The sequence below is a fragment of the Odontesthes bonariensis genome, chromosome 8 (assembly GCF_027942865.1).
Source record: "Odontesthes bonariensis isolate fOdoBon6 chromosome 8, fOdoBon6.hap1, whole genome shotgun sequence".
Classification (NCBI taxonomy): domain Eukaryota; kingdom Metazoa; phylum Chordata; class Actinopteri; order Atheriniformes; family Atherinopsidae; genus Odontesthes; species Odontesthes bonariensis.
This window is the reverse complement of record NC_134513.1, coordinates 1212340-1232971: the sequence shown is the minus strand read 5'-3', so window position 1 is coordinate 1232971 and position 20632 is coordinate 1212340. Positions and strand designations below refer to the sequence as shown.

At 41.6% G+C, this 20632-nt stretch overlaps 1 protein-coding gene across 1 annotated transcript; it reads right to left on the bottom strand.

The window, feature by feature from the left end:
- Positions 1-2819: 2819 nt before the first annotated feature.
- Positions 2820-19074, bottom strand: etnk1 (ethanolamine kinase 1). The gene is made up of 8 exons (XM_075471272.1): positions 18759-19074; positions 15542-15801; positions 14426-14566; positions 12688-12830; positions 8435-8518; positions 7929-8089; positions 5361-5434; positions 2820-4523 (listed from the first exon to the last, which is right to left on the bottom strand). The coding sequence occupies exons 1-8, from the start codon at positions 18903-18905 to the stop codon at positions 4451-4453; spliced, it is 1083 nt and encodes a 360-aa protein (XP_075327387.1). The 5' UTR covers positions 18906-19074; the 3' UTR covers positions 2820-4450.
- Positions 19075-20632: the final 1558 nt, after the last annotated feature.

The window sequence follows — 20632 nt, the reverse complement described above, 5'->3', positions numbered from 1 at the left end:
AAGTCTTAATAAGTATGGAATTTTGATGCACTGTTTTCCAGACCTTGAAAAGTCTTGAATTTTGTGTGAAAGTTTGGAAAATAAATGTATGGTAGAATTTTACAGTATGCTGAAAGGCATTGTGAGATGAGAAATAGGCTATAAAACTATAATTTTACTAACTGGTCACGTACTGTGTTAGCCTAATGGGATGGGACTGAATTCTACATCCATTCATTTTTGTATAGATAGTTTTTGTGACACTTGTACTTGTGATTTTCATGTTTTGAAACGTTTTCATCAGTAAAAGCATATTTTACTGTGAATAATGCATTTGTTCATTGAATACTAGCCTATAAAAATTTACATTTCTAATAAACACAGTTGGTACAATCTCACCCAATGAAGTAGGCAGTAGGGGTGTGCAAAATAATCGTCATGACGATGCATCGCAATTCTAATTTTCGCGATCTACTGCATCGATTCTTGATGCCAAGTATCAAATTTTTTTAAATTTTTTATTTATTTATTTTTTGGGGGGGCTTTTTATGCCTTTAATGATAGGACACATGCAATTGATGCATTTCGCTGCAAGGGATGTTTGCAATATTTATTTAATATTTTTTATAGTTTTATAAAGCCTGTACTGATCATCCCTATTTAGTTATTTTAAGTTTTATAAAGCCTATGCACTTTTTGTGATGAGTGTGTCCAGTAATAGTAATATTTGTTTTAATGGCAATATCTCCAAAAGTTGTTTCAATAAATACAGTTATGAATTGATTTGCTTTGAGTTATGTATCAATTGAAGACACTATCCAGATCATACACAGCCAGCCACTGGTAATGGCTGTATTTTTTTTTTTTAAAGTATGTTCAGTGAAAATATCGCAATGCATCGCAATAATTCAAGTATCGCGATGCATCGTGATAGTATCGCATCGTGACTTCTTTGCCAATACCCACCGCTAGTAGGCACACAAGTTACAAGTACATAAAGTTAAGGTCTTTGGGGGGTAAAAAGTATCAGTTTTAAAAAAAAGTCTGTAATTTTAATTTGGAAAAAGAGCAAGCACCCTGTTAAGGTGAACACGAACGACACCGCGATGAGGAGACGAGCCAGATTCTCTTCTTTCGAGGAGCCTCTGCCCGCCTGAAAGGTTTGCGGGGAAAAAGTCGGCCCCACAGGAATTTTCCATTATGAGTTTTGGCGAAGTGACACCTCTGATGGATGTTCATGGCAGCCGCGTCAGCGCTCGGCTTGTCCCCGGCCGCAGCCTGCGACTCCCAGCCGGCTCCCTTCGCCGGCTCCCTGTCACACACTCGGGGCCCCGGTGATATACAAGCGTAATCCATTACTACACACTTACACTAATTGTCTTTGGTTGGAAGTGGCTTGCGATGACCTGTTTATGGGAAATGAAAATAAGTGGAGGCACAGAACGGGCGATATTGGATTCTGTTGTTAATTAATGTGCGTATTATCTGGGTGGATGAAACCAGGGGGAGGAAGTTAATTGAATTAGAGTCAGCGACTTGGATAATGCACTGTTGTAATTGTTCGACTGTATAAGACGGCGCTCGCATTAGGGAGACGGAAAGCTGGCCTGATGTGCCGCTGGAGAATGGTGTAAAATCATTTGTTAGGCATGAATCAGGCTCTTAATTCAATCCTTGAGTTACTGTAAACATGTGAATTACCAACGACGGCAAACTAACACATTACAGTAGAAAATAAGTTACTTTTTGACTTGATTTTGCAGTTTTTGGCTGGATAATCGAGCCTAAAGCTCGGTGTCTCGGAGCAATAAAAGCTGATTTTTAATGTGACGCTCTCCAGAAATTCTGTTTACATGTTTGATTTAAATATAAAGATTCTATGAGCTGCTTTTATCCCGCATATAAGAATTGATATCACAAAAAGAAAATAAAAACAGAAGCTGAACAGGATTGTTTTGTGTGTCGCACATTCTGGATTCTGTCTTTCTGTGGGCTGTGGCGCCATCTTGTGGTCGAAATCTGTCGAGCGCCTCCGCTCCACCCTCATTGATACATCTTTGTCCACCGAAAAGGAGTTTTCACGTTTTTATTTAAAAAAAGAAAACGGAAAACTACAGGAGTAAAACCTGTTGTGCTGTGGAGAGGACTTCTCATTGATGAATGATTTGTTTGGGTTCTTCCAATGCAAACAGAAGATCTTTTCCAAAATGGCTGCCGTAACAGCCGGCGTGTTTCATGGGCAGAAGAAAAGGAAGTTATTGGACGATATTGTTGAAATTAGGAACATCTTGTCTCAGAGTGATGCAGAAAAACTGCTCCACACATGTTTTACTTCATGATTGGACTGCTGTAACTCTTTATTATTGGGCTGTCCCACATATTCTCTGAAAAGCCCCCAGCTGGTCGCCCTTCCTGGTTCTGGTTCTGATGGACGGATTGGATAATAGATGTTTCACTGCAGTCTGTTTGTTTCCTTAGCTGGGATACTTTTTTTTGGGACTGCATTTGTTGTGACTTGGTGCTTTATAAATAAAACTGAATTGAATGAGTCAAATGTTTTTATAGAGGGAATTTTGCATTCATTCCATAACTCAGGAGTTCAGTCATTTGCATGAGCTGCAGTTTGTTTTTACAGGTAACGTCAGGAATTAAAAGCAGGTTTGTTGTGATGTCAGAGCTTCTGAAGTAAAACAAGACAAAAAAAAAACATGTTAATTAACAAAACATCCACCGGAGCATGTATTTAACCAGGAAGCAGATGTTAAAATCTCGATACCTATAATAGAAAATACCACATCATTACATTTTAAATGAGAAAACTTCAAAGTAAGGACACACGATAATGTAAATACTTTATTTTTCAAAGCATATTTACTTTTTATTTCACCCTAATTTGACCTCTTAAACCAGGCAATCATTCACTTTAATGAAACTCTTAGAAAAAATAAAAGAACTCCCTCTATGTACATTAATTCACATGAAAACAAGCAAAAGTCTCATTACATTTGCTAACTGTACATATAAACATATGTTACAGAGAGATTTCAGGACAGGCATTTTAAAAACAAACGTGTTCTGTGGAGATCACCGATGGGACTGTCAAAGAAAAGCTCCTCCAATCAAAATGTTCTATTTAAAGTACACCTTTCTGTCACGATACAGCCGACTCAAACCGTTTTCTTCATCCTCGAATCCCCCAAAAATCACACATGCAGTAGAGCTGAGTGTAAGAGCTTCTGACCGTTTTACCTTCGGTATAAAACGTGCTTTAACCAACTCAAACATGTGCCCGTTAGCTTGTCCTGCGCAGGAACACAAACCTACGGCTCATATCTTTTTGTTTTCAGTAAACAGAACAAAGGTTTTCGCCTCTCGAGTTAATCTGGGAGTGTTTCGCTTGACCAATAATCATCCACACTAAATAAATTAGTAAAAAAACGTCCCCTTTAAAGACGAATCTGAGCAGTTATAAGTGTTCACAATGAATATGCAACATGTCGGCACTTTTGGCGTCGGCTTGTTAAACGAACCGAAGGAGGAATTTCCTCTCAAACGAAACCGTGTTGTTGCTCCTTTTAACCTTTCATCTCCACATTCAGCATTTAAAATGTGAATACAGATGTGTGGGGCACATAAAACTGGACGATGAGTGTTCTATAAAAGCAAAGATGATCCCCAAACGTGGAGCAGAGACGGCAATGTTTGGTCTGGCGTGGAGCGGCGTAGCTTACGGTGAAAGCTAAGTGTCTGAGCATCGTGAACATGGAATGTTCCAACTTTCAGGGAGACGCACTCTTTGCCCGCTGGTTACATTATTTTACAACACAATCCCATAAACATGAAAAATCTACATTAAACCCCCCCCTCGAGTCAAACGGCTTTCTCTGGTGAACCGTTTTCATTTAACTCGGGTAGCGGTTGAGCTACGACAACGTTTCTACTCTTAGAAGCCAAACTACAGAAGTCCTCACCGAGACAACAGAAACAAGGACCACATCATCCTGGTGAACCAGCCAATCCGTGAACAGTGTTCGGGGGGGGGGGGGGGATAAGGGTGGAAACGGGAGTCACAAGGCCGGATCACGTGGGCCTTTTCCACGCTTCGTCTCAGCTCCTCATCGCACAAAGCCGGCTTTGTTTGGCTTTCATGTCGTTGGCAATTTTGGTCTTTTTTAATGGGCCGACACGAAGGTTTTCCCCCATAAATTGTGCACATCGATGGAAGAAATTAGTGTTTGGGGTCACCTCTGCCTTCCAGGTCACAGTCTGAGCTTCGGCTTCACATTATAACGGCTCTTAATGCGTCCTTCGTTACACCACCTGGCTGACAAAGGTGCGACACCAGACCATAAGATAAGATTGTGGCCCATTCAGTCTTTCCAGAAAAGGAGGCTCCCACGTCTTCTCAACACGGAGCTCCAGGGCCCCCCCCCCCTCCCGCAGTCATCATGGGGGGCGGGACGGGGGGCTTTTATTCGGTGAAGTTCAGCGCGGTGGCCTCGGGCTTCATCTTGAAGTACTGGTTGAAGCGCAGGACTGCGTATCTGAGAGCAGAGGAGCACAACAGATCAGGATCCTTCACGTCCGATTCCGTGAACACAGATTTAAAGGGACAGTTCTCCTCTTTAAAGGGACAGTTCGCCTCTTCTGACATGAAGCTGTATAACATCCCATATCAGCAGCATCATTTCTGAACATCTTCTTACCCCCTGCTGCGTCCTGTGAGCAGAGTTCCAGCCTCGTTTTGGTGTTGATGAAGGTAGTCCGGCTAGTTGGCTGGGGTTTAAAAAATAAAGCGTTTTGCTTCTCAGAACAATATGCGTTCAACAGAGTAATACATTTGCATCACAAAATGGTTCTTCAGGAAAAAGTCAGAGCTCACAATCTCTTGGCCCTATTTTCTCTCCCTTCATATCAATGCGTACAGCTACTTAGCGATAGCCGCACCTGTTACGGTGTTTACTACTCGGAAAGGAAAGGAAAAGAGAAGGAAAGGAAAGAAAGGAAACAAAACGAAAGACAAGGAAAGGAAACGAAAGGAAAGAGGCTCCCACATCTCCCACCTCAATTGTGAGGTCTGACTTTTTCCTGGAGAACCATTCTGTGATGCAAATGTATTACTCTGTTGAACGCATATTGTTCTGAGAAGCAAAACGCTTTATTTTTTAAACCCCAGCCAACTAGCCGGACTACCTTCATCAACACCAAAACGAGGCTGGAACTCTGCTCACAGGACGCAGCAGGGGGTAAGAAGATGTTCAGAAATGATGCTGCTGATATGGGATGTTACACAGCTTCATGTCAGAAGAGGCGAACTGTCCCTTTAAAGAGGCAAACTGTCCCTTTAAATAACTTGGTTTTATCTCCAGATGAATACGTACCCCAAGAAATCAAAGTCGATGGTGGAGAATTTGGTCTGAATCAGAGCCCAGAGACCCCAGAAGAAGTGAGATGCCTAAAAGGGAAGAAATAGGAGGATTAATATTTGGTGATTTACTAGCTACCAAGCTGATGTTATTGCATTCGCTGCTCTGATAGCCAAGCGTCAAATTCTACTACAGTGGAAGAGCCCAAAGCCGCCGGCACAAATTCTTGGCTGGAAGAGGTGATGTCATTTTTACACCTAGAAAAAATAAAACATTCTGTCAGAGGATCCCTGAAGAAATTTCAGAAAACCTGGGACCCCCTCCTTGCTTATATGGACCGTTTATCCTCAGCTATTGGTTGTGATTGGGGTTTCTGATGACTTCAGCAGCAACAGACGAGCAGAGGGGGCCTCCGTCGCCCATCCTCCACGCTGTCCTCGTTTCCTCCTGGCAAACAACCCCGGGAGGCTCCGGGGAGAGCCCTGCCACTTATGATGGTTCAACGAGTCCGAAATTAGAGCTCAAACCAAACCCCTCCGTTGTTCGTTCTGTTAATAATAATAATAATGATCTGTTTACTACGGCTGCAGCAGCTACAGAAAGATTTACGTGGATTCAAACCCGTCTGCGTTGAACTCTTTAAAGCATCCGGCCTGTTTTTAAAAGTGCAGCTCAGCTGGGTTACATAAACTGATGTGGCTTTTCATTTCATTTAATTAATGATTGAAAGAGCTCGCAGGTTAAAGCTGTGATGGATCACTTCTGTGTTTACCATCATAGCTACGGGACTTTAAACCCTCTGTATTAACCGTTAAAGACAAAGGAAATCACTCTTTCAACAGATGTTTGGAGTGCTGCTGCACTTTGGCACACACATAACCATCATTAAGTGTCAATGAAATGAAGAACTAACAGAAATAAACAGATCAGCTGATGAGCGTCTTTCTGCACGTCTACATCATGTGCATCATGATCCAAAGAAGGCCTCGTATCAAACTGTTCTCTCTCCTGCCTTCAGAGAATATTCAGCCTAATAAACGTGCAATTATACCGTTTTTTAACCATTTATTATGGCTGGGCAACGATTAAAACCTTTAATCTAATTAATCACATGATTTCCCTGATTAATCACGATTAATCTCATTTGTACGCAGAATCCAAAAATGAATCCAAAAGTAGTGTATAGCTTTTAGCATTTAGCTTTATTTTAAATGTGCTGCCATATGAATGAAAGTGCCATAACATTTGTTGTGCAAACACACTTTTAACATCAGCATCTTTCTGTAGTTTTTATGTAGAAGCCTCGCTCCACTGTCTGTTTCCTTGAATGACTTGCTGCTATCAGTTGTGTGTTTTGCCTTTAAGTGATATTTTAGACTGGAACTACTACGCTGAGAAGACAATTCAACTTGACTGTAAATGCAGGAGTTTCTTTTTAAATTTATTTTGAAATACGTGCTTTTATGTTGAAACAAATAAAACAGGAAGTATTGCGGTTAGCTCCGTTAGCTTCACACCTGTAGCGGTGATGTTACATGCTAGTTTATCTTTATTTTATCACTCCATGCTTCCTGGTGTTTGCTGTAACTGTGTGAATGTGATGCATTCAGCAGACTTTTACAATAATAAAATGTTAACGCGTAAAATAATTAACAAGTTAACGCGATCAGCCCTAGTATTTATTCCACCTCGTCTGTCCTATTAGCCGTCGTTCTTGTTGTATATTCTTTAGGTAGAACTTTCTACCTTCTGTCTACAACGTGTACTTAGTTATGCAGACGATACACAACTTTATGTGTCAGTGTCTGGAGGAAGTAAACACCTGGATGAGAGAGAAGTTTCTACAGTTAAATGAAGACCAAACTGAGATCATTCTGTTTGGCAGCAAAGAGAAGAGGGTCAGCGTTGGTAAATATCTTGAGACTCTGGACCTTACAATCACTGACCAAGCTCGTAACCTCGGAGTGTTGATAGACTCAGATCTGACTTTCAGCAGCCACATCAAAGCTTTCACCAAGGCAGCTTTTTACCACCTCAGAAACATCAACAGAATTGCACTTTGTCTTAAAGTGGAGTTGTGACTTTTGCTCTGTTATTGTTATTTATAGCAAATGGCAACATGAAAAAAAATAAACATTTGAAGAGCCAAAAACTTGTTTGCTGTTTATAGATGGGCCAGAGCAAGTAAAACATCAGTTTTCCATCTTAAACAAACTGCAGATTATATTTAATATAAAAATATGGATATATATCTGTTATCTGTATCGGTGGAAATTCATTTAAATGATTTTATTTGTTTCTCTTTATATTCTTTTATGTATCTTTAATGCTTCTTGCACTCCCTGCTGCAATGCTTTTATTTTATGTAAAGCACTTTGAACTGTTTTGGACATGAAATGTGCTACAAATAAACTTGACTTGACTTGTAAAATAATGTCACCCAACTTGAATCATGTAGGAAACCTTTTGAGGTATTTTAAAGACGGAAGCGAGAAAACAAAAAACCCTGCAGTAACGAGCGGCTGGAAGGAATGTTTCACAAAAAGGAGTTGAGGTGAGTCACAGCAACACATTTTTACGTACCAGAGCAAACTGGTTGACTTGGACATACAGGATCTCCACCTCTCTGTCGGTGACCTCGTGGCTCTGGCCTTTGTGCTCCTTGTAAGCCTCCAGGTATGCACGCAGCCACTGGAACTGAAAAGCCCGGTCTGGGTAGTAACTATAGTCCACTTCATTCAGGCCTAAAAATAAAATATCAAAATCAAATCAAATTTATTTGTATAGCACATTTCATGTACAAACATTTCAAAGTGCTTCACATCAAATAAAAGCATTGCAGCAGGGAGTGGAAGAAGCATTAAAAATACATAAAATAATATAAAGAGAAACAAATAAAATCATTTAAATGAATTTAAAAACCAGCAACAGTCTAGATAAGTTCAAATTTCATGCATAGACACATGAGAACAGAAATGTTTTTAACCTGGATTTAAAAATGTCTCCATTTGGTGAAAGTTTAATCTCCACCGTAAACACGGTGCACTAAAGCGACGGGACAGTTTGTGTGTTTATGTGCGTGTTCTTACCAGCAAACTCATTGAAATGATTCCCAATGTCAAAGGCTTGGTAATTATACCCAGCATACTCGTAGTCAATGAACTTTACGCTGCCTGGAAACAGAGGAAGCATTGTTCAGACAGAGAAAGCAACAACATGAACACAATGATTATGTTGTGTTTCCCTTTTGATAACTCAGAATGTCAAGGCTCTTCATGTCAAGCCCTAGATTTCTTTTATATCTGACTGGACAAAAGTGGCAAATTGTAAAGGACAAGGAGTAAGAGTTTGTATTTTGAGGGATGTGGAGTAAAGAAGGAAAGAAAGGAATAAAAAAAAAAAAAAGATATTCTCTCAGCTTCCTCCAAAACGCAGGCGTTCCAACTTAAAAAGTCTGTGTCAGCGTGTGTGTTCACAGTAAAAGGAAAACCCTGAGCTGGAGATAGATGAAACCTGAGAGCTTCAGGAGTAAAAAACGGGAGTTATCACGTTAAAGGAAAAGACGCACACGGGTATGAAATGAGCAGCTGGGACACATTAGAGATGTAGGAGTGTAGGACAGCGATGCAACACACGGAAAAGTCGAGCAGGAAAACAGGCAGAGCCGACTTTTCACACGATATTTGTTTTGGACACATGCACAGGAGAGAAAGGGAAAGACTGCCAAGGTTGTGCTCTGTTCTTCAAACAAAGAGGGCAGAAGAAGGGTAGAAAAACAGAGGGACAAAAGGAGGAGGGGGGGGAAATACAAAGAGACGGCAGCAGAGGAGACTTTAAAGTGAGCCGTGCAGGCAGCAACGCACCAGCCGAGTCGCAGCTCGAGTTAAAGCGATACTCCGGAGTAGATTCACCCTGGGGTCATTTGAACTGTGACATCCAGCCAAGTAGCCCACCCGCAGTTTTTCCGATATTGGCTGAACATCAGCTGAGTTACTGAGTTATCCCGAATAGCTTCGTACAAGCGTTAATGGATCCTGGCAGTATCTCCAAAATTACCACACTAAAATCACATGCCATGACACCAAACTTCTACAGTAGTACAAATATGGTCTGTACTCACCAAACGATGCATTTGGAAGTTTGTACATAGTCCAGGAGTTTATTATTATCAACACAAGCCTGACAGCTTCTCTGCTGCGTCGACGTCACTTCCTTGATCTGGGAGCTTCAATGTAAGATGAGGGTTGATCTACTACTGTAGACAACAAAGTATATGCTATATTCTACATGAATTTTTATGTTGTAGAGTTTATTTTTTTTATATCAATGGAGAAATTGAGCAGCCTTGCTTTGTTGTCTATAGTAGTAGATCAACCCTCATCTTACTTTGAAGCTCCCAGATCAAGGAAGTGACGTCGCCGCAGCTTTAGCAGCAGAAAAGCTATCAGGCTTGTGTTGATAATAATAAACTCCTGGACTATGTACAAACTTCCAAATGCATCGTTTTGTGAGTACAGACCATATTTGTACTACTGTAGAAGTTTGGTGTCATGGCATGTGATTTTAGTGTGGTAATTTTGGAGATACTGCCAGGGTCCGTTAGCGCTTGTGCTAAGCTATTCGGGATAACTCAGTAACTCAGCTGATGTTCAGCCAAGATCGAAAAAACTGCGGGTGGGCTACTTGGCTGGATGTCACGGTTCAAATGACCCCAGGTTGAATCTACTCCGGAGTATCGCTTTAAAGGAAAGATCGGGGCGAAGCTGGGAGGATGCGTTGCTGTCCGAGTGCGTCTGAAAGCCACTGAAACCGTGACGCGTCTCATTAACCGTGAACAAAAGGGGGGAAGAAGTCAGTCGTGAAGTGGTCAACCTTAAAATCCAAACCCTTACTGACGAGCCCGCCGTCACAGAAAAATTACTTTTAACAAAAAACAATGCATCCAATTAACTTTCTCTACTATTAAATCTGTTTTTGGCCTTGGTTGGTTAATTTCTTTTGCCCTGACATGTGGAAAAATTGATTGTTTTTGAGGTGGTGCTGGACTACAGAGAAAGACACTTGGAGGTGGGTTACCAGCCGGCGGGTGGGTCCTTGCGGGACACAACTGAACACCTCCGGGCAGTGGCTATAGCCCCCCTGTGCAGCAGATGAAAAGGTTTGGGCAAACATCTTTCACACATGCTCACTCTCTCACTGACACATTGTGTTTTATCCATCCTTTCTCTCACGCACAGTTTCGAAACATCAGGGCCTGCTGCCAAACTCCCACTCCCCCCCCCCCTCATATCTACCACCACCCTCACTTCCCTCCCCTCTAACGCTCCGTTCTTATTGGTCTCCGATGAATCCAATAGTAGGACGCCTCTGCTTTCTAACTACAGTCTGAATAACAGGGAGAGGAAAACTTCTCCAGCCTGTGATAGAGGTTGCAAAAACAAAGAGATAACAAAAAATAACCCTCCACCTCCTCCATTCAGGGGGTTTATCAGCGGTTTAAATTCAGCAGAGGAAGCAGCTCGGCAAAAGCGTTTAGGACAGTTAGGAGCTGCAGACTTTGGGTTTGGTCATGTGATCGGGGACAAATTCTGTCTACTCTCGTCTTCGATTCACAAAATAAGCAACTGATGACCTCAGCTGAAGCTTGAAACATGATTCTGCAAATCTGCCATCCCCTTTGGACAGACAGTTACTGTACATGTCTGGACGAGACATCCGAACGGTGCCTCGTGCCCGGAGCAATGTGCCCCAGCAGGGCTGCATGCGGGAGCTTTTATTACGGCCCCCCCGAAACCAGACAGAACCGGTTCAGGAAGATAAAACTCTGAAGCAAAAGTACAGTTAATCTAATTATGGACGATTGGGCAAAAATACTTCCAGATGTTTTTTGTTTTTTTGCAGAAGCATGTTTCAGCTTTCAGGGATAAGGTTGATGATATTCTATATTTTTAATTTCAACCGTTCCCCATGAGAAGATCAGAACCAACGATTCGGACCCACCTGAGGGCTTTCAAACTTTACAAAGTCTCCATTTTTAAGTGTTGCTGAAGCAGGAGAGACAAATCGGCAGGTTTACGTGACACTAAAGGATAAACATGATGTTGGTGGTGTTATAAACGTGTTAATCCGATGAAAAAGGGATTAATACACCTAGATTAGCTGCAGCTCGATGAGTTCAGCGCCGGTTCTGATCTTGTCAAAGGTTTACGTCGTCATGACAAATACAGAATACCCCACCGTCATATTCCTTCAGCCACGTGGTCGTCCCATCGTCAACAACATTAATGTCACAAAGTGGAAAAAAAACCCTGAAAAGAAGTTACGGCTTTTCGGCTGGAGCTCAGTTACTTACAGTAAGAATAAACCATAATAACAGTCGTCTAAAAACTAGCCGTTTACTGCCCTGACAGTAAGATAGATGGACAAAAGGGTGGCGAGCAGCAGCGTTATAGGCAGGTATGAGGCTCCTACTGCTGCCATGAACTCATCCCGTTTAGCCTGAGCAGTGGGCAGACTATGCGAGGGCCCTCTGAGCCGCCTGAGCGTGAGGTTTGTCTCCGTTCCCTCCCCAGGGGGACAGGGCGGCGCAGGGCGGCCACAGCCTCCGCTGTCATTCCTAGGGGAGAAAGGCTAAACACAAGGAGCTGTGAGAATGGTCTCGCCCCCCGTCACTTTGACGAGGGGGCCGACAGCTCTTACACCCTCCTTTAAACATCTCCACCCCCCGCCCAAATACACAAAAAAATACACTCATCATCCCGTTTCCCCAGCTTGTTCCCTTTTTTTTTTTTTACCCATTTACCAACAAAGACTATGAGCAGTTTGACTGAGTAAAGCACAGATGCTGCAGGATTACAGCTGCTCGGTGCACAGGTAAAGCTCTAAGTTAACCTGAGAGCAGGTTAGTTGACATTCAGCTCATTAAACTCACACTTCACATGTTCTAACTGATGCTTTTTATCATTTTATACACAATTAGAACAGATTTAGGGGTAAAAAAAGAATGAAAGTTCCCATTTCTGAACATTTTGTTGCACAGAAACGTCTGACAGATACAGTTTAAATACATCTTTGCATTGATTAAAAAAAACAACATGACTGGGAACAAAGTTATGCGTGACATGAGGTGTTAACAAAACTGCCTTCAACTGAGGAAGGAACTCAATCTTGTGACTTAACTAAATAAGCAACTGGTTTGACTGTTCTAACATGGGCTGAAAGCATGTGACTACGGCTCAGGGTCGCTGCCATCCCACCTGAGCGCACGTGTCAAACGCAGATCACACAACTCAACTCAGTCACACAGAAATGTCTTGACTGCTCTCGCGCAGTTCCAACTCACCCTCCTTCTGGTTATAGATGATGTTTTTGCAGAGAAGATCGTTGTGGCAGAGAACTACAGGGGAGCCCAGCAGAGACAGGCTCTGCTGGAGCCACAGCAGCTCTTTTCTGAGGCGCTGCAGGCTGGGAACCTCCAGACTAAACCTGAAGAAGGTCAAACAAAGAGAGTACAGCGAGTTAGAACAGAGGAAAGAAACAGAAAATAACCGAAAAACACAGAATTTTGGTTAGGGCTGCACGATAATGGCTAAAAATGATTATCACAATATTGATATCACAATTAATTATCACGATTATTTGTTGATTTTAACCAAAAACAAATTGGCGTTGCCAAGATCGCTTTCCATTTCCCCTCTGCGTTTTTTGTACATTGCAGGTAGCGCCACCTTGGAAAAGTAATTGCGAGAGGGGATCACGTATCGTTTGTCTATCGCAGTGTTTCCCAACCTTTTTTTGGCCTGAGTTCCCCTCACACATACAACGCGTGCGATGATTCTCCAAAAGTAGAGCAACACAGTGGTTATTACATGAAAATCATTTTATTTAATATCCTTAACTTGAACATAAAATTCTCAGGCTTTCTCTCTTTTTTTTAACCTCAGTTGAATTCAACATAAGAATAAAAAACATTTTCTTGAAATATAAATAATTAACCAAAATAGTATAAATACTAAATCAAAATAATCTTCCTTTGTTATCCAACTTAAACAAGTAACATTTCTCTTTTTTTTTAAGAATACATGAACAGGCCTAACTCATGTAACATTCATCACAAAACTGGAGTCTCCTTCATAAACAGTCCTCTGAAATATCTGAAACAAAACCTTTATGAAAATACTCACTACTGTAGTGTAATCTGGTCTTTAGTGAGACACTTGAGCTTGCTTGTCTTTCATCAGCTTTGCTAGATGAAAAAAACTCCCCGTGCGCCGCGTACCCCCGGTTGGGAAACACTGCTATAGAGTGTTGACCAAGAATTTGAATCCTTTGTTTGTCACCATGTTTATTGGGCACATATCTTTGGCCAAATGAAATGCGACTGCATTGGTTATCTCACGGTGTCTTTGGGTGCGGTGATGCGCTACAGAGGCTCGCTTCCATGGACGCCGGAGTTGATGTTGTGGGATGATTCGTCTTTGCAACGCATTTCTTGGTCCTCATACATTCATCGTATTGAACTTTATGGCTAAAGATGCTCGTTGTGTTGTTTTGTGGCGCCAACACAACCGTACGGCACTCTGTGCATATCACCTTTTCTTGTGTTGTGTCACTCGCCTTGAACCCAAAATGCTTCCACACAACGGATGACGATCCGGTTCTCGGGACGAGCTCCTCGGCCTCGTTAGACATTTTTTGTTTTCTCTGTTAAGATTGTTTATAGCTCATAAGAGCGACTGCTGCCTGCTGTGGTGTGTTCGCCACGTTACTTTGTGCTCTGTAACTAGTGTCTACATCTAGAAACTAAACTGCGCGGTGCAGGGAGCAGCTCTGATTGGCTCATGGAGGCATGTGATCAGACCAGAGTGGCTTTAAAAAAAACACCAGAGAGGGTTAAAGCGGGGATCTTTGAAAACACCTTTAATACGGAGCGTTCTATGGACGGAATGACGCATTTTAAATATCGCTCAATCGCAGGAAGCCAATATCGTTATCGTGATTAAAATTCGATATATTGTGCAGCCCTAATTTTGGTTAAATTTTGGTCCATGAGAGCACATTTTTGTGTTGTACGGCCTCACCTGTCGCTCTGCTCAGGCTCATGGAAGCACTGGGAGATGAGAGCAAAGTACTTTCCCATCTTCAGCCACATGTCGGACTGGGGCACCCAGCCATTATGGGCATGGATGGCGTGGTACTTAGCCAGCTGCCTGGCAATGAGCCTGCAGAACAGAAGCAGAAGAACAGAATAAATTACCCCAAGACTCAGGCTGTGTTCGAAACCGCATACTTCTCCTACCACTCATACTAACTTTAACTTTCTTTAAGTTCCCGGATGCAAACTAGATTCTCCTAAATGTTGGGTATGCATCATGAGGTTACTACTCATACTCAAACTACCCAAGATGCAACGTAACGTGACGTTTCCGATCGTCATTTCCTGTCAAAACGGCAGTTTCAAGCTAGCTACAACGAGGGTAGGTTCACTTCCTGTTTTCAAAACAAAAGCACCAATTGTATGGTAATGGCTTTCCCTATGATAAAAGGCAACGGGTATTTTATTTTGTGAAAATAACAGGAAGTGCGTTGCTCACTGCGGCTAGCTTTAGTAGCGCCGAATTCGTGGGAACAAAATTGTAAACAGCCGGTATTTTGTCAGGTTTTCAACACGTTGGGGATCTAAACGACTACTTTCTCTCCTGAAAATGTTTCAAATGTTGCTAAAGTTTACAGAGTTTAGAGCTTAAGAGAAATCAGCTTCAGGCCGGCTGATTTCGGCTCGGGCAGGAGCAAAATGCATTGTGGGTAAACGCTCTGCATACTGTCTGATCGATCAGTATGCAGTATGTAGTAGGCGGTTTCGAACACAGACTCAGACTAATGTCTAAATATGTCATTACTGTGTTTTAATTCACCATCCAGACTTTCTACATGATCAGTTCTCCAAAAAAGACTCAATTTAATTGAAGAAGGACTTATTATTCAGTGGATTTACAAAGATAAAGCATGGAAACCTGTCAACAAATAAGTGGAATTTGACACGGTTTCATCTTGTTTTCTAAAGCTGAGCAACTCCTTTAGTCATGTAAAGGAATAACAAAAAAAAAAAAAAGGTGGGTAAAAGGACAGCAACTGGATTTGGCATCTAAAACATGCACCTACACAGAGCTGCTGTGTGCGTTAGTGTTTGTTTTCACCTAAAAACAGGGTGGCTGCGGATGTGCTCCGGCTCCAGCGCGGCTCCCTGCAGAAACTCGTAGCAGAGGCCGTTGTTGAAGGTGCAGTAAAGGCGCGGGGCGCAGCGGTTCGCGTGCAGGACCCTGAAGCTTTTCACCTCGTTTTCCCGATCCACCAGCAGCTCCGTTTTGTTGCCGTAAATACGGACCAGCACCACGTCCTGCATGACTGCACCCATGTAGCAGCCCAGCAGCTTATTGGTTATTCCATCTGTGAAAAACTGCGGAGATAAAGGTGGAGAGCGGGTGAAGCCGGGTGGAATAAACGCACAACTCGATGCACACGATGCCGTTTAAGCTAACCTGCGTCGTTATGAGATAAGTTGCTTTGAAAAGGAGTCGGGATCCGGCCAACACCCTGAAAATAAGGCGGACTTTTAGTCTGTTTGCTCGATTTAATCTCCACTGAAGCCTGAAGCCTTTGGTGAAAAGGTGGGGTGCCAACATACCAGCCCTAATTGTTCAGTGTATCTGGGACCGGGTGGGAACGACAGGAGCGTGAGGAATTTCATTTTTTCATGGAGAAGCAATGATTGGCATCTGCTGAGTTCCCACTTTGGCTCATTGATGAACATAGGCAAAGGCAGCAAAGGCATGCAACCAGCCCCCATCCTCTGTGTTTACTAGTTTAGAGCCGCCTCCACCTCCACCCCGCCCCCCCATTCCCATTCCCCCTCCAGGGTTTATTACTAGAAAGGAAAACGTCTAGTTTACAGCGTTAAATGAGCGTTTATCTATGCTAATGTCATGCAAATAACCAGACTGACCGGATTTTATCTGATCAATAAGCACGCTTAAAGGGTTAGATTAAGTCAATTATGCACCAAAATGCAAATACTCGACATATAGGCTCCGTCACCTGCTAGAAGTTTCCAATATCACCTCAAAGACCGGTTTTAAGCTTTAAACTTGCAGCGCAGAGGTTCATATTATTTATTTTACCAGGAAAAAAGACCCGTTGACATTAAAATTATTATTAAAATAATCCTGGCCAAGTGACAGCACAAGTTACAAAATAAAAATTTCCGTTGCATTAAAATAACAAATCAAGTAAAACAATTAGACAAGGGACTCGGTCTCAAGTGTTCTCATCCTGGAATTAAAATCGCTTAAAGGAATCAGTTCCGTTAATTTCAAATCCTTTTGTAAATTGTTCCATGAGGTAGGAGCAGCAAAAGCAAAAGGCCCTTTTTCCCCGTTCTGTACGAAAACAGGGGACAGAGAGTAGCAAATGGTCATTGGAACGCAGACTATAAGAGCCAATGCTCCTTTCTGTGATTAGGCTGCAGATGTAGGGGGGCATACAGTGATGGGTTAGAGCCCTACAGTTAGGCCACAGTTACACACAGCCGGGTATTTAGAGAAAAGGATATTTCCCCGCCTCCGTTTTCAATAATAACATCGTGCACACAACATCGTTTTCTTTTTTTAACACTTTATTGCAAGATTCACAAGGTCATAGAAACATTTCTTTTGATTATAATTCTATCTTGCAAACAATTTTTTGTTTTGTTTTGTCCATTAAAAAAAAAAAAAAAAGGCAACAAGTGTATGCCATAATAACTCTGCCAAACCAGTGTAGGGAAAGGAATGAAGCCATGCAAGCCAATCAAAATCCTCAGAATCGACACCAACAAATAACACGAGCGACTTCCTGTACCTTTCAAAACAGCAATGTTGAATGTTTAAGGTAAACCTCCCTTTCCTATTGATGTAATCAGTGGAATTGGCTGGTGGTTGCTTTATCTCTACATCCACAGCACCGAGGAAGGCGTAACGTAACGAGGCAAACGTAAAAATGAGTACAACTTTAACATCATCCATGATAATCCTGATCAGTAGCCAAACAAACCGTAAACACAATGCGCTCGCATGGCGTTAGGCATTTTCTGGCGCATAATGTGACGTTTAAGAACCTAAAACGCCGTTTCTCCCAGTTGACACGGCAACACATAACCGGCGTTATCAGAAATCTCCACTTTGGCCGGAGGTTTTTAGAAATAATCGTTTTCTGTGATAAAAACGGGGTTTTGGTGTAAATGAGAGGCCAAACCGCAGGAAAATATCTGCGTCTTCCTATCGTGTAAACGGGCCTTAAAGGAGCAGGCCGGCATGATAGACAGTCTATCTTACTCAGGCGCTTCTTAACATCAAACGAAAAGCAGAATTTATTTCTAAATAAAAAACCTAGTTTTAGTTTAAGTTTCTTTACAAGGTTTTCAATGTGGGCTTTGAATGTCAGCGTCTCATCAAGTAAGATACCAAAATATTTATTAGGGGTGGGCGAAAAAAAAATCGATTCATGTACATATCGCGATTTTTTTTTTATGGGATGATTTTAAAAATAGATTTTTATTTATTTAATTTTTTTAACCCTTGTCCTGTCCAGCATTATGGCAGCAGAATTGTAATCTGAATACCGTTTATGCTAAACACATTTGCTATGCCAAGGGAAGCTTTATCGATTATATTACATCATATCCGTGTCGAAACTTGTTTTTTTTTTTTTTAAGGAGGAAGAAAATTGCAATTAGTGATTATATCGAATCACAATACTTGGAGAATCGCAATTATCAAGAATGGTGATACAAATCGAATCGAGACCAAAGCATAATGTCCCACCCCTAATATTTATACAAATGTGCCACCTCAATTTCATTTCCCTCAAGGGTAGCCCACATCTTTAGGGAAACCTTTTGTGTTAAAGTGGCAGACACGTCAATTTAAAAACCAGCTCTAAAATACCGTTTTGGTTACTAATAGTTGTAAGAGAGGCACTTAGAGGAGGGGGCTCATCGGGGTTTGTGGGCTTGGAGAGAAAGAGACCAGAAACTCTCGCTGTTTTAATCAGATTCTGAGATGACGCAGATGCTATTTGCAAAGGCAAAAACATTCAACCCTGACGCGGAAAACCCGAGCTTTTTTTTTTTTTCTCGGAGACCAATCATCTGTTTGGAGATATAAAAAAATAGAAATTGCCTCAGCTATTTAAGTTGTTTTCCCTAATATTCATTGGACGCCTGTAACTCGCATCGGAACCCACGAAGCTAACGTTTTACACAAGGACACCTTGCTAGCTTAAGATGCTATATAAACGATAGCTACAAAGATCGTGACTTTTCAAACTGTATCCTATTAAAAAACACGGTAAAAACACCGCGGATGATTCACACGGTACCTTAATCTTGACCTCGGCCGGCTTCCAGCCGGGTCTCAGCTCCTCCAGGAGCCGCAGAGCGCCGCTTCTGTAGTCGCTCTCCTCCACCGTCACATCTATTCTGGGCACGATGGGAGCCGCGTCCGGTACGTGGATGTAGTGAGCCATTAGCTCGGAGGAAATGTCTCGATTTGTCCGGGTTATTCTGACTGAATAACGGCGCGGTGCTCGGCAGCAAAAGTGCGCAGCGTATGAAAATGTGTGAGTATCTGCGGGTGGATAGTACTGGCTGAGTCGGTGTGCGGGCAACGCCTCTCAAAAAATCCAGCCCACAGGGGGGAAAAAAGGCTCTCCTGATGCATGCCGGGAATCGAATGACTCATGGAAAGCGCGTGATAGCGACGTCAGTACGAACCGCCGGCTGAGCTTAACCGTTTAAGCTGTATTTAACGGTTAATAAAGATTATTATGTGTAAATAATCTTTATTAATTTGCTTCCCGTTGGACACAGAGAACACGCAGGGTTTAAAGGACGCGATTGAATGTGAACAAATAACCCAACTCTTTTGTTCCGTGTGAATTCGGGAGGTCTCGGTGACTAACCACAAACACACACTTAATGCAGACGTTTTCATGACTGGTTACGTCACATCCGGAAGGAAGGTCAGCTGGTCCAGTCCAGAGTCCAGACTAAACATGGAGAAGCAGCATTTAGCTGTTATGCTGCAAACAAGTGGAACAAACTGCCAGTGGAGATTAAACTTTCACCAAATGGAGACATTTTTAAATCCAGGTTAAAGACATTTCTGTTCTCATGTGTCTATGCATGAAATATCTTTTAACTTCTCTAGACTGTTGCTTGTTTTTAAATTCATTTAAATGATTTTATTTGTTTCGCTTTATATTCTTTAATGTATTTTTAATGCTTCTTCCACTCCCTGCTGCAATGCTTTTATTTTATGTAAAGCACTTTGAATTGTTTGTACATGAAATGTGCTATACAAATAAATTTAATTTGATTTGATCCGTAATGTATGAATGAGCCTTGTGTAACTTCTGTGGGCCCTGTAGGTAGTAAAGTGAAGCGCACTCAGGATGACGTCGTAGTCATAGAGACCATAGATATGTATAGAACCATAGATATGTATAGAATCATAGATATGTATAGAACCATAGATATGTATAGAATCATAGATATGTATAGAATCATAGATATGTATAGAACCATAGATATGTATAGAATCATAGATATGTATAGAATCATAGATATGTATAGAACCATAGATATGTGTAGAATCATAGATATGTATAGAACCATAGATATGTATAGAATCATAGATGTGTATAGAATGGCTAGATGTCTCGTCCGCGTTGCTGGTCAACAGAGTGGAACGTCCGCAGATGGCGGCCATCTTACCACAGGCAGCTCTCTCGCCGACAACATTGTGTTGATGGTGAAACATTCAAACATTCAAGACATAACTTGCTTAATTCTCGAACGTTTAGGTTATTATAAACATCAAAGTAGTAAGCTAATTATCACACTACAGACGAAGTCCATATTTATTTTTGAAATAAAATGTAAATATTTCACGTTTATTTGCCCCATGACTCAACTTTATTTACCCCTTGGGATGACTCCCTCAGGGAAATTCAAGTCTCCAGTAGCTCCAAACACACACATAGGATCTCTATAAATCTAAAATACAGTATAATATAGAATAATTAATATAACATATCATTAAAATAGAATAATCTAAAACAAAGTGTAAAAAAGAATATAGGCTATACAAGATATACAAAGTAAAGAGAGTGAAATAAAATAAGTTATGGCACTATGGTTGAGTTATTGCCCATATTGCACTACACTTGTGTTAATTACACATTGTATGCAC